This window comes from Corvus brachyrhynchos, unplaced genomic scaffold, assembly GCF_000691975.1.
Source record: "Corvus brachyrhynchos isolate BGI_N302 unplaced genomic scaffold, ASM69197v1 scaffold209, whole genome shotgun sequence".
NCBI classification, from domain to species: domain Eukaryota; kingdom Metazoa; phylum Chordata; class Aves; order Passeriformes; family Corvidae; genus Corvus; species Corvus brachyrhynchos.
This window is the reverse complement of record NW_008246056.1, coordinates 2,788,270-2,801,240: the sequence shown is the minus strand read 5'-3', so window position 1 is coordinate 2,801,240 and position 12,971 is coordinate 2,788,270. Positions and strand designations below refer to the sequence as shown.

Genomic DNA, 12,971 nt, shown 5'->3' with positions numbered 1-12,971 from the left:
ATGACCTTCCAGGTAGCTTAGACCAATGAGTTTAGTACATGGTAAGGAGCCAGTTCATTATATGTATTACAAAAAATAATTACATGTTTTTAGGGAATATTTAATTCTACTAACTTAGAAGCTCATGTTGTCTAGATTACTAAATTGTAAGTAGAGGTATTCTGACCTTGTTGCAGTAATTACCATTTCAGGACCAGAAAATTAAATTGCCTAGAAACATGAGAATTCCTGGCTAAAGTTTAGCTCAGATTCACTGAGCTGAAAATCTGTTTAAATAGAATTCAAGAGTTTCTTTTTTTAGTGACCGTGTTAATGCAACTAAGTATTGAGTAACCTTCTCTCCAACTTTAACACAAGCAAACAATTTAAACTCTCCTAATAGTTCTTCAGAAGCTGCACTCAGTTTGCTTTAAAATCTGAATTAATCTTATTTAATCTTAAATATGAAATACAGTCACGTGCTCTTTTGTACTTTTACAGTATAGCATTGATTTTGAAACACTTGAACAGACCTTTTATTGTTTCTAAATGAATAATTACTTATTTAACTTACTGTAAAGAAAGATAGTTGAAGTTAAATATGCCTCTGGTTGTTTTCTTTCTGCATTTATGAATTGTATTCTGCAGAGGTCTGTACATTTTGTATCAGTTCCAGAAATGAAACTAATGAAATGGGGCATAATCTGATGACTATCACAGCCGAAAATGTTGCTTTTAAGTTGTAAGGCTATCTTCCTTAGCAGTTTTTACATTGATAGTGTTTTCCCCAAATACTGAACTACCCTTTAATGTATTTTGAGGGTTGAGGAATGTTGCATGATGATTTGACCCACTTTTTGTCAGCAGGGCTATGACAGTGAGGGGATAATGACTGCAGAAAGAATTGGTAATTACGGAAGCTACTGTTTAGAGCCTTTTCACAGCTTTGATCTAAGCCAAAAATTATGGCAGGGGTCATTTAATTTCTGCTATAGGGTACAAGTCCTGGGGTACAGTTCTTTGCTAGCTTTGGCTGTCCCTTGCGCAAAAGCTATACTAGCAAATAATTTCTGGTGTTATAGGGTACTTGTGTTGAGGAGCTATCCTAGAAAATTGCTGGGTTTGCTTACTAAAGAGTAATCCATTCAGCTCCAAGGAGTTTTGTGTGGAAATGTGATGTCTCTGTGCTGTTTATATCAAGTATAACATGAGCACATTGTGGTCTGTTGTCTTACTGGGTCTGGGGATCTTCTCTTTCACCTTCAGCAATGTCCATCTGAGACAGGAAGGTCTTCTATAGGAAGGTCTGTTATTCTTTGTGCTTTCTCTTTATCCATGGTAAGGAAGTCATCACTTCCCCTTTTCCTTTTATTTGTATTTCTAAAAAGTGACAGAAAAATTCACTAATATGTGAAGAGTGCACAGATTTTCCTGGGTTCGCCCAGGCAGCTTCCCCTGCCCCAGTCAGCCTTCCTAGTTTTTGCCAAGTATAGTCATCTGTATCCCGCTAAGATAAGCAGAAGGTGGGGTATGCTGACATCTTAATGCACAGATTTAGTTTCTAACAGTGATTTAGGCTTTGGAAACAAGTATGAGTTAAAGACAGGGCTGAATTTGGTTCCAATAAGGTATCTGAATTGGTTCTCTTCTGAAGTAAAGAACAGTAGCTCCTCAGTGCAACTTTCAGATTCAGGAGGACTGCCCTGTTTCACCTTAATTTAAGGGTTTAGATCTGCTTCCATTCAATGCATGTCAGTATTTCATTAATTAATATTACAGCCCTGTATTTCCTGAGGTGGAAAAATACAGCTTTTGACTGTGAAACAGTGAAACAACACATCTGTTTCCTAAGTGACGCATCTGCAAAGTGTGCCTACGTGTTTCACTGAGATATTTAAAAACACTCTCCTCCAGTGAAGCCAGTTGTATGATAAAAATACCTTCCCTTAAAATGGGCTATCCATGGTCTTTCCTAAAGGTTATAGTACACCAAATACTCAGCTTTGCAGCTATACAGAACCATATTATGACTGAAAACCCTGTGTTATTTTGAGTGTTGCAGTGTGGAGGGGGGCAAAAAAGACATTGCTTGAGCTACAAGGTTTTCATCAGCCCACAGGAAGTGCTAAAGTACACGCTGATGAGAGAGCTGTGTTTGTGGAAATGGAGATCAGGCAGTGCTGTGCAGGTTCTGTGGTTATCTGTGCAGTTATGCTGCCCAGCTCCAGAGCTGGAAAAAATGCAAGTGAATTATTAAGGCATGCCTTTTCAGGTGAATAGCTTGTAAACAGAATGGGGAATGACTTTCCAAACAACTGCCATAGTTGCTTTTTCCTACCAAAATGTACTCTACTGTGTCACAGCTGATACAAAACTATTTTTGGCTGAGTGTGATATTTTGCAATGTTTGTTTGAATGTAAGAGAGTGCATTTATCATGTTTGAACTGACGGTTCTGGGCTCATACAGCCTGCTGTCCACAGCACACATCATTTCTAGAATGGTTATTGTACTGCTTTTTATTTATGTCCTTTTGTGGGGTTTCTGTTTTGAAGTAGACCAGTGTTCTTGCTGGGTGGTCACATAAGTAAGTTTTGATGTCTGAGGCAGTGCTTCTTGTAATGTTCTATTTTGCTTCTTCATTATATGCCATTTTAGAACAGTTGTGTACATGTCACTTGTCTCTGCAACTGCTTTGCCAGTGCAGCTGTAAACGCTGTTTCATGGTTTCTTTCCTGGAGAATCCATCAGTATCACTCCTCTGCACTGTCCTTGTTTGTGCACTGTTGTAAAATTCTACTTGAACTAAATATTAAGTGTGTATGCTTTAGATATTTCCCATGACATTTTACAAAAATTAGTTTTCATTATGAGTGTATATAACAAGCCATCTAATTCCACTAGGTAAAGGGTCAATTATTTATTTTTAAAGTATCTGGAGACTTAAAGATTTCTTGCTAACTAAATGCTTACAAAATGTAATTTGCAATTTGAAGACGTGTGGTCTTTTGCCCCCTTCATGGTTTTTTTGAAACAAATCTAAAAGGATATTAATCTCAATTTTATTTATTTAGGAAGGATGCCAAGATATTATGGTTAATTTAATTTTGGGAGACTTTGACAGGACATATGAATTAGTGTGTGATGTCACAGGCATTACAAAGGTGAACGTTAGAAAAGGGTGAACGTTTGTAATTAAAAAGTTCTTCCTGCGCTTTATCATTTTGATCACTTGATCCAAAACAGTGGAAAACCTCTGATTTGAAAAATCAGAGAGTATTTTTTGATGTTATTTTAACTGACAAATAATCCCGAGTTCTTCAGCTGGTTTTCTGGCAAAATTTACTCAAAGCCAAATTTTATTTCCTTTTTTTTTTTCCTGCAGTGAAGAAAATGTTAATGTGGATTTTTCTCTCATACCTCCAGATAAAAAAAAAGTATAGTCTGAAAATGTTAAGGTTTGTTTTAGATATATGCAAGTATTTTAAAGCTCCCCACATCACTCTGTCAACTTTGCATCCTTAGCTGGTAGATCTATGCCATTTAAAGCACGTATTTTGCAGTGTTAATAATTTCTGTGGTCAGTGTCTGTTTAACTTAAAATAGAAACCTCTGCAAAGCCTCTGAAGGCAATTACTAGCTTCCCTGGTTAGAACAAAAATTGCAGAATGAAAGTACGACACCTACACACATTGGCTTGTCAAGCTGAGAATAAAAAATAATTTTTCCCCAAAGTCAGTGTTGTGCTATTTAAGGTATCTATCTCCTGGTTAGTTGGAAAAACACAGAGGAAGGCTGTGCTGGCAGGATGGTTAGGTTGTCAATGTGCAAAAAACCAGCACGTGTAACAGCAACATGTCTAACCAGCATGTCTGGCCACTAATGATGGGGAAGGAGGACAGGAGATAAGAGCTGCCAGCTCCAGGGCTCTGCCAGTCTTCTTTAGAGTGTGAGAGTGAGGTAGTATTTGTACATTGTGCAAAATGTGCAGGCTAAGAGTCCTTTTGACTACGTTGGGTCATTGCCTCGTGTTGCAGGTGTGTTACTTCTGCAACACTTCTGTGCTGTGTGTTATTCAAATTGCTTGATCAGTAATTTTAAGTTTCATTTATTTAATAAAGTAATCAGACTGTTATGACTAAAATGGCTGTTCTTACTCCTTTTATTATGCATTGTGAAATTTATATGCTGTAGGATTGCATCACAGAGTGTTAATGTGCCTGAAGAGTTTAATTTTAGAGACTGTCTCCTCACTAGAGTTGTGTGGGATTTTTTTACATGTGGTAATTATCACAGAAGTTTAATCTCTTTAGCGATCTGATGTGTGCTGAAACTATGGCTTAAGTGTGTGTTCATGACTTGTATATTTAGGGCAGTGAATGAGTGCTACTTTCAGTGGTTTCACACACAGCATTTAGCAAACTTGGGCATGGGTGAATATAATCCAATACCAAGGAGGTTGTTGTGGACCAAGCAACCTTCAACTCAGAGGTTTCCTTAATTGACAGAAGTGCAAAGAGTCTCTTGTTAGTCAGGGTTATGAATAACTACTATGAACTGATAGCTTTTTGTTATTTAATGTCATTTTATGTTATCTGCTAACTGAAAAATGTCTAGGTGGCAAATAATTCAGGTATCCAAACTAGAAAATCTAGGAATAAACATTGCTTCCAGTCTTGGAGGAGTGTGCCTGGTAGGAAATAAGCTTGCACAGTCTGTAACAACGTGCGTTTCCTATATTCCTTCCTTTCGTGCTCACGGTTCACCAAATAGGTTGCTGTCAACTTCTTTCCGAAAATCATTTGGTCCATGGCTCTGCCAACTATAACACAGAGGCTGAATTCCCAAAGAAGTAGTGATTCAATTTCCTTTTACGGACTTTTCTCTGGTGTTTGTTGCTGTAGTTGTTTTCTTGATGGAGACTAAGGGATTATCTTAAATCCCTGTGGAAAAGGGTACTATTCTCCCTGTTTTATGGATTGAAGAAGAACTAGGCCCAAGTCATCGATTTGAGACTCTACCTTTAAAAAGCTAAAGCCTAACTTCTGTTAATAAAATGCAGTCATGTCTGCTGATCGCAATTAGAAGACTTCACAGCACTGAGTAGCAGTGATTAATCATGGTTTGATGCATTTCTTCCCTGCACCCAGGGGCTGGAATTTTTTGGTGTCACTTGGATGTGTAAACCAAAGCATACTTTTTTCCTATGTTTACTTTTCATATTAATTTATGGACTTTTTAGTGTCAGTAGCTGTGAATCTTAACAGCTTTTGTTACATGATTTCACAATATTGCTAAAGAAGTTATGTCACTTTCTTCTGTGTAAATAGTAAACAGATTGAACCCTGAAGAAACTGGAAACTCTTATAGAGCAAGCTCTTTGGACAAAATAGAAAAAAAAGTAATATCTAAATTGCTTTATTTAACCAGGGAATATGAGATTGAGCATATTCATGGTGGGTACACTTGGTAGCAAACCACAGTAGTTTGCACTTAAAGCACAGATTGTATTTGTTTCTGTACAATGGAGTCTTGTTTCCTTCCTATTCCGTGTGGAACAAAACCTGAGACTTCAGTGAGTAATGAGGCAAAATACTATAGCTGAAAGTTCTTAGGAGCTGCTAATTGAAGTTGAGTCATGTTCTTATACATAAGTAGTTCACTCCTTAGTCATGAAACTTGGAATCCTGACAGGTTGGATCCATGGTGACAAATCCTGTCATCCCAAAAATAAGTTTAAAAGGTAGTGTGACCAGGTGCTTTTCTCTTCTAGAGGCTGCTAGACTGTCTCAGCTTGCATCTGTAGAGACCTTGGAGACAATGCATGGCGATGCCATTTGGCTTTCTAAATACGGATTAATTTCTTTCTTCTGTATGTCATCTTGAGGACAGTTAAACACTGGAATAGGCTGAAGAGAGAGGGTGTGCCATCTCCATCCCTGGTGGTTTCAAGATCCATCTGTATAAAAGCCCTGAACAACCTGGGCTGATCATGCTTGGAAGGTTCTGTCACTCTCTGATTGAGATGTTTCTCTGTTGTGGACCAGTTTGTCACCTAGGGCCACAGTTTAGTGATTGCTGTGCTTTAAAGGCCATTGTACACAGGACTGTAATTAGATTTTTTTTTTTTTAATGCTGTCTTTTTGAGTATAGTGAAAAATATTTTCAAAATAAACATAACCTTCCTAAAGAGATCAGAATGTTAAAATCTCACTTTCAACAACCTCACCTGTTTCACAGTGAGAGTTCATCGGAGTTAATTGTTATTACAAGCTTGAAGGGGTTTAACTGAAGGATTTCTTTAAAAGCTTTTCCCCATCTTCCTGTTGAAAAATGCCTTAAGAGAAATTTTGGATTTCACTGGAATATTTTAGCTTCTTAATAGTCTGCATTTGTTGCAGTGAAAAAAAAATCAAGTATTTCAACATGAACAAAGCAAGGAACTTTGCAAATTGCTTTCAAAGTAACAACATCAAAACCAACTTCTTGAGAGCAGAGGCAGCATATTGTGTTCAGCTGGTTTTGTGTGTAGTATCTGAAGGTCTGCTTGCTCATTATTAGTTAATATTTCCTAAAATCCTTGTGTGTTAAGCCTCCAGGATGTTTATAGCACTTCTTTTCACACAGTAGGGCACTAGCAGTGAGGAAGAAATTCAAGGTCTTTAGTATAAAGCATGGCTAGAATGTTCCCTAAGAGGAAGCTTTAAAAAAAAAAGCCACATTTATTTATTGGTCCGTTTCCTTGTGTCAAAGATCAATGTATCCTAATTTACAAGAATTGCTTAAAGGCCAGGGCCAAGAAACTGGAGCCTTGTTTGTTTGCATCATTTCCGTAGCTATTACAGTATGTACTGTTCAGTATGGAGTTACTTTCTGCAGTTGGACTTTGTGGTTTATTTTTAGCCTATATAAGCTCTCGTGGCTAAAGTGTGCTTGTGACAAAAGGCAGCAGGGGCTCTGAACTGGTAAGGCTTTCTCTGTGCTGCTTTTTTTGGTGGCCGCAGCACTGTGCTTAGCAGTTGGGAGACAAGAAAAAGGTGCTAAAGAGATGGGCCTGGAGTTGTGGAATGAGAAGAAAAAGAGTGGATGAAGCCAAACTGTTGTGGGAATATAGGAAGTGGGCGTGTGCACTGTGCTTTCCTATGGAGTTACAGGTTCTGCTGCAATCCAGCTGACCAAAGAACCCCCGGCCCTGGGAGACACAGGTGATCATTTGTGGAGAATCTATGCAGAACTCATCTTTCTTGTTGTATCTGTCTAAATTTTCTAGATTTTACATAACAGCTGTAGTTGTTCATATGTTTACAGTGAAATGGAAGACCCTGCAAAACAAAAAAAGAGTGCAATGAACTTTACTTGTGAAACCTCTGCAAATTCACTTGGAGGATGGGAGGACCAAACCCTGACGAAAAATGTGCTAAAGGCCTGGCTGCTGTAATAATTCTATTTTGTGAGGGTAGCATGACTCACACCACTTAATGTTCCTATCTCAGTATACAGTTTATTTTTAAGTAGGGCTGTAAAAAATAGTGTTTTTCTGTACCAGTTGTTGCTATGACTTCACAATATTTCCCTAAATACGCTTGCTCATACTTTCTCACAGCATAGTATTTGGCATATTAAAACCTTAATTCCATCAGTATTTCCTGAGTGCTGATCATTTTCATGCTTCTATGGAAAAAAAGGATAACTCTGTGTATTATGTAGTTCTAGTTGAGGAGGAATAAAAGGGTTTTTTTAAAAACCTAGTCACCACAACCTGTTCCCTCATTTAAGAAAATATTCCTGTGTTTGAGCTTTTTCAGTTTTTCCATTTGACTTTTCAGGGTAAATTTGCAGGAATGATACAGTTTAAGCTCTTTTGTTAAAGGTAAGTGGACACTGTATTATTACTTCAGAACACTTTCATTGTCTTTTCTATCTGTAATCGGAGGGGAAAAGTACTGCTTGTGTGGTTTGGGAGAGTGGGGTGGATGACTTGCTGAAACTTCCCTTCAGGTTTATACTTCAGGGTTTCTTTTACCAAGATGCTGAACTCTACAGCTGTCTTCCAGAGATCTCTTCCAAATGGCAGTGAACACTTTGGTTGAAAGGTCTTGGTGTAGTGGAGAAAAGCTGCCCTAACCCTTCCTGACAACCTTCAGAACCTCATTCGTCCCTTGTTCCGTGTGGTGTGCCCGGCTGTTTAATTTTAAACTATTCTTTTGAATTTGTCCAGCTAGTTGCAAGCTTACTGCACTTTGATTTCTTCCTTATGCTGCTTATAGCTGTCTAAAAAAGGGCATGAGAAAATATCAACGCTTACAAATGAGATCTTTGCTTACCTTAATGTATTGTAAAAATTGCAAGGGACAAAATTTATCTGGAAAGAACACATTCCAGGTAAAGGTGTGCTTCTAGAGAAACTGACAATTGAATAGTGGTTAAGCTTTTCCCTCTTGGCTCAGTAAAAGCACAGGTGGAAATGCTGGTTTTTTGGTAATTACTAATTAAATAATTTGAAGATTGTTACACTAACAAGTAAAAATAATTTGTCTCTATATGATTTTCCTTTCTAGTTTGCCATTTTGCAGAACCCTTCTTACATTTCGGCTGTCTTTTAAAATTCTAACAACTGGTGTTCCTGTTGTGGTTTTTAGTTTCATATTCACCATTAAGGTTATGTAAGCTTTTTGGGAACTGCATTATGTAAATGAATTGGATGAAAAACTGATAAGAAGAAACAGCTTGTCTTCCCAGCCAGAGTAATTTTGTTATGTTTGTGGTGCAACTGTCCAAAGAACTGTTTTGTTTCAGTAGCTGGGTTTTGTTATAAACAAGTGCCTACCCTTATGGCACCATTATTTTCAGTGTATCCCAGAAATGCTAATTTAGTGTTGAATTCTCCTTGCCTGGGAGGCTTTCAATGCCATTTCTCTCAGCAGCTTGTCATAACCACTGGGGCAGCAAGGTCAGGTTTGAAGACATTTTCTGCCCCCTTTTGAGGGGCCATGGTCCATTAAGGGAAGCAAGATTGCTAGGGCAAAAAAAGAGAGGGAGCTTCAACTTACAGTCTACTGATAAAAGTATTTATCCCACAAAGGGTGGTAAAATCTGTTTACCTGTATGTATCCCTAGTAGTAGTTAGAGATAAACTTGGCAGGAGACATCCAAACAGGAGAACCTGGCGAAGTATCTGTAGAGATCAGACAGGGATTTGTGCATGTGTTTTGGGAGGCAGCTGTTTCCTCTCTCTCCTACCTCTTGGTCTCCAGCCCACAAACTGCATTTGTGGATGCAAGTGCCTGGATTTTTGTCTCAGTTATGTTTTTGATGTTAATCTTACATGTTAGCATAGGGTAACCCTAACCTTTTTCATAGCTGGTGATTTATAAAGTCATCTGCTTCGATGAGGATAGATTATATTTTTCTTCCTTGCAGCTGTGTCAATAAAAGTGAAAATGCCTGAATTGTTAAAGTAATTACTTACTTCTAATAAAGCACAGAATTCAGAGCTGATGGGAGTTCTGTTTTTTTGTTTTGCTAAAATAGAAAAATGACAAGAAGACATTTATTTTTCTTTAAATCAACAAATTTTGGCCTTAAATATTTCCGGTGGGTTTCATAACACAGATTCCAGTGGAAAAGAAATAGGAGTCAGTGCAGGTGGTTGTTGCAGAAGCAAAGGTCAGTTGATTGTCTCATAGGAATGCTTTGAAAGTGGAGTAGTTAATGAGTAAGCATCTCACTGCTCAATCTTTTCTTTTGGTTGTAATAGGAAATTTTATCATTAAATAAACTCAAGAGTAGTGAAATGTGATATAAGCAGATGCATTGAGTGTTTTCTGGACAACCAAAATCATGATAAGAACCACAAACTTTGTATGGTAGAAGTTTTCTGTTCCAAAATGCCCTGTGTTTTTATTTGGCACCTCTAGATATGAATATTAAATGACGTTGCCTAACATAATTTTTTTCTCATAATTTCATAATTCCACTGCATTAATAATGCTCATAAATGGTTTTTTTTTCCTGTTTTTACAGATTCTGAAGGTGTTTAAGCTCTGAATACTTACAAGCTCATCATACGTAGCAATGTCTGGCTCATATGATGATTCCGTTGGCGTAGAAGTTTCTAGTGATAGCTTCTGGGAGGTAATCCAAATGTTTTATTCAATATTTTGATTTTATTTTTTATTCTCACTATAGAAAATCTGTTTTTTGTGCACTGTAAATTGTGGAAAGAGTTGCAATACAAGACACATTGGTTATTGTGATCTGCAGAAATAGCCTTTGGGGTAGAAATTACCTTTTGGATTTTGACCTAGTTCTGTTGAGGGCTTTAATGGGCACAAACTTGAGGATCATCCATGTGGGTAAGGTATGGAATTCAGAATTGAACCTTTGTCAATTTTTACTGTCAAGGAAGGGCATGTGTGAGTAGCTTTTAAAATGATCAGTATTAAATCTAAAGTAACTGTTCCAGGCTACTGTAAGTGTACATAAGTTACAAATGTGTAAGACAGCGTGTGAATGTACTGCCTGTTTCCTGTTTGTATCTGGATATAAATGTAAACTTTTTTGAGAGAAGTTACGCTTATCTCAGTGTAAAAGGGTACATGCAGAAAGACAATATAAAGTACTTCATAATACCAGTAATTTGTGCTGCCCCAGTCTGACAGAGGCTTTCAGATGCTGTGCTAATTTAAAGTCTAAAGAAAGGAAACTTCAGAAAGCAGAAATACTTTTACAAAACCAGATCTTTTTCTTAGAGCAAAAAGAAAGGTTTGACAGTGTCAACACTGGCACAATTGGAGGTAAGTACACTGTTCAAATTAGCTGTATTCAGTAGGACAAACTTCTGCCATTTGAGAGGGAGCTCTTTGGAGTTTGAACTATAGCAAACATGAAAACAGCTCAGGGGAACCTGTCTGAATATTTCTGTTAGCAGAGACCTGTGTATGACAGCTTGATTTTGGTGACCTGGTACTGTATTTCCTTTTAAATGTAAGCTTTTCTAGACCACTAAACTGTGCTCTTTGTAATGGCAGCATATTACATTTTGGTGCAGATCTCCCATGGTTTTTCAATATATTTTCTAAAGGACCTAATGCCAATGAGGTTCTTGTTGAGTAGACAGGTACCGTTTTTTGAGGAGACATATTAACTATTATGTTAAATATATCTGTCTTATTTATAAAGAAGTTCTTTTAAAATCACTGTATTCTAAGCCTTGACCCCTTTTGTTGTAGGGGTACTCTGTAGGATGACTGCAGAGAGGCTGTGGGACCTCTACTCACAGAGCTGGCTGTGATCCTGAGCAATCTGAGCTTTCACACCTGCTCTGAGCAGGGGATTGGATTACCTGATCTCCAGAGGGTCCTTCCAACCTCAGTTTTACTGTATGGTTTGTTTTATGCTGAGGCAACTTCCTGAGCAGGCTTCCTTGCTAGGAGTGTTTCAAAATAAAATGAGGCAAGTCAGGAAAAAAAGAATTCTGGACCAAAGGGGATATTTTGATGTGTGTTGGGCATCCTATACTTGGCAGCAGAATGTGATTTCTGGCTGGCTGTTCCGTACCAAGCTGTTGTCTTCCATCAAGTAATCATGTCTGGAAGCATAAAAGCTGAGTGAATAAGAATGAAAATTCTGTAAACTAGGATGATTATGTTTGGACAAATTTGAACTCAAAGAATTAAATCCAATAAAGGATGATCAGAAATGACAATTACCTTAAATGAGGGCCTTCACGAAGATTTGCTTAAATGTATTTGATGCTTATTATAGGTGGCTTATTTGTGTTTGTGCTTTTGGTGATTTATTTTACATCATTTTGTAAACACTACTACTTAAGTCTGTTTCTTTGGACTTTTCTGTGTATTCTTTCCAAAAGGGCAGGACTGCAGTCTGTTTCATAAGCAATGTGAGTAGGCTAATGTATAATGCATGAGCATACCTTTCTTTATCCTTGGATAAGGAAATGTTAGACTTCTGTATAGCAATCAGTTGGTTTCCATATAGGGTTTTCTATGCTTTCTCTTTTTTGATTTATAACCACAAAGGTTGTTCTTTGCTGTTGAAGTGCTACTTGGAAAGTCATGGCAATCAGGTGAAATTCCAGGTGACAGGAAAGAAATGTTGTACCTGTCTTTAGAAGGGGTGGGAGGAAGGACCCTGGGAACTACGGACCTGTCAAACTCACCTGCGTGCCTGGGAAGATCATGGGACAGACCCTCTCAGAAGCTCTGATAAGGCACAGGGACGACAGGAAGGTTATTTGAGACAACCAAGGGCAAATCTTGTGTGACCAACCTTGTGGCCTTTTCCAGTGGAGTGGCTCCATCATTGGACAAGAGAAGGGGTACAGGTGTCATTTATGTGGATTGCTGTAAAGCCTTTGACTCCCACAACATCCTTCTCTCCAAATTGAAGAGACATGGATTCCATGGGTGGATTGCTGGATGGAAAAGGAATTACTTGGGTGGTTGTATCCAGAGGGAAGCAGTCAGTGGCTCAGAATCCCAATGGAGATCAGTTACAAGTGCTGTCTCTCAGGTGACCATACTGGGACCGGTGTTACTTAATATCATCATTAATGGGATATTGGGATTGAGGGCACCCTCAGCAGGTCTGCAGATGACACCAGGCTGAGGGTGCAGTGACAATCCAGAGGGACCTGGACAAGCTCGGGCAGTGGCCCATGGGAATCTCATAAGGTTTAACAAGAGCAAGTGCTGGTGCTGCACCTGGGTCGGGGGAACCCCTGGGTTCAATCCAGGTGGGGATGAGCAGATGGAGCAGCCCTGGCAGGAGGACTTGGGGGTGCTGTGGGTGAGAGCTCAACATACCCCAGCCCAGAACCCCCCTGTGCTGGGCTGAGCCCCCAGCATGGGCAGCAGGGGAGGGGGGATTCTGCCCCTCTGCCTCGCTCTGCTGAGACCCCCCTGCAGGGCTGCATCCAGCCCTGGGATCCCAGCACAGGAAGGACAGGGAGCTGCTGGGGCCCGGCCAGCG

The 12,971-nt window shown here is 38.8% G+C and overlaps 1 protein-coding gene across 6 annotated transcripts in view; it reads left to right on the top strand.

Moving 5' to 3' along the window:
- PACSIN2 (protein kinase C and casein kinase substrate in neurons 2) overlaps positions 1-12,971 on the top strand; it is a 53,270-nt gene that overhangs the window by 17,039 nt on the left and 23,260 nt on the right. For 5 of the 6 annotated variants that reach the window (XM_017745776.1, XM_017745778.1, XM_017745777.1 and 2 more), the window contains one exon: positions 10,002-10,112. In XM_017745776.1, the coding sequence (XP_017601265.1) occupies positions 10,053-10,112 (60 nt within the window). In that variant the 5' untranslated portion in view covers positions 10,002-10,052. Of the gene's footprint in view, positions 1-7,601; positions 7,849-10,001; positions 10,113-12,971 lie in introns of those variants that run through there. The other variant, XM_017745775.1, reaches the window with a different exon arrangement.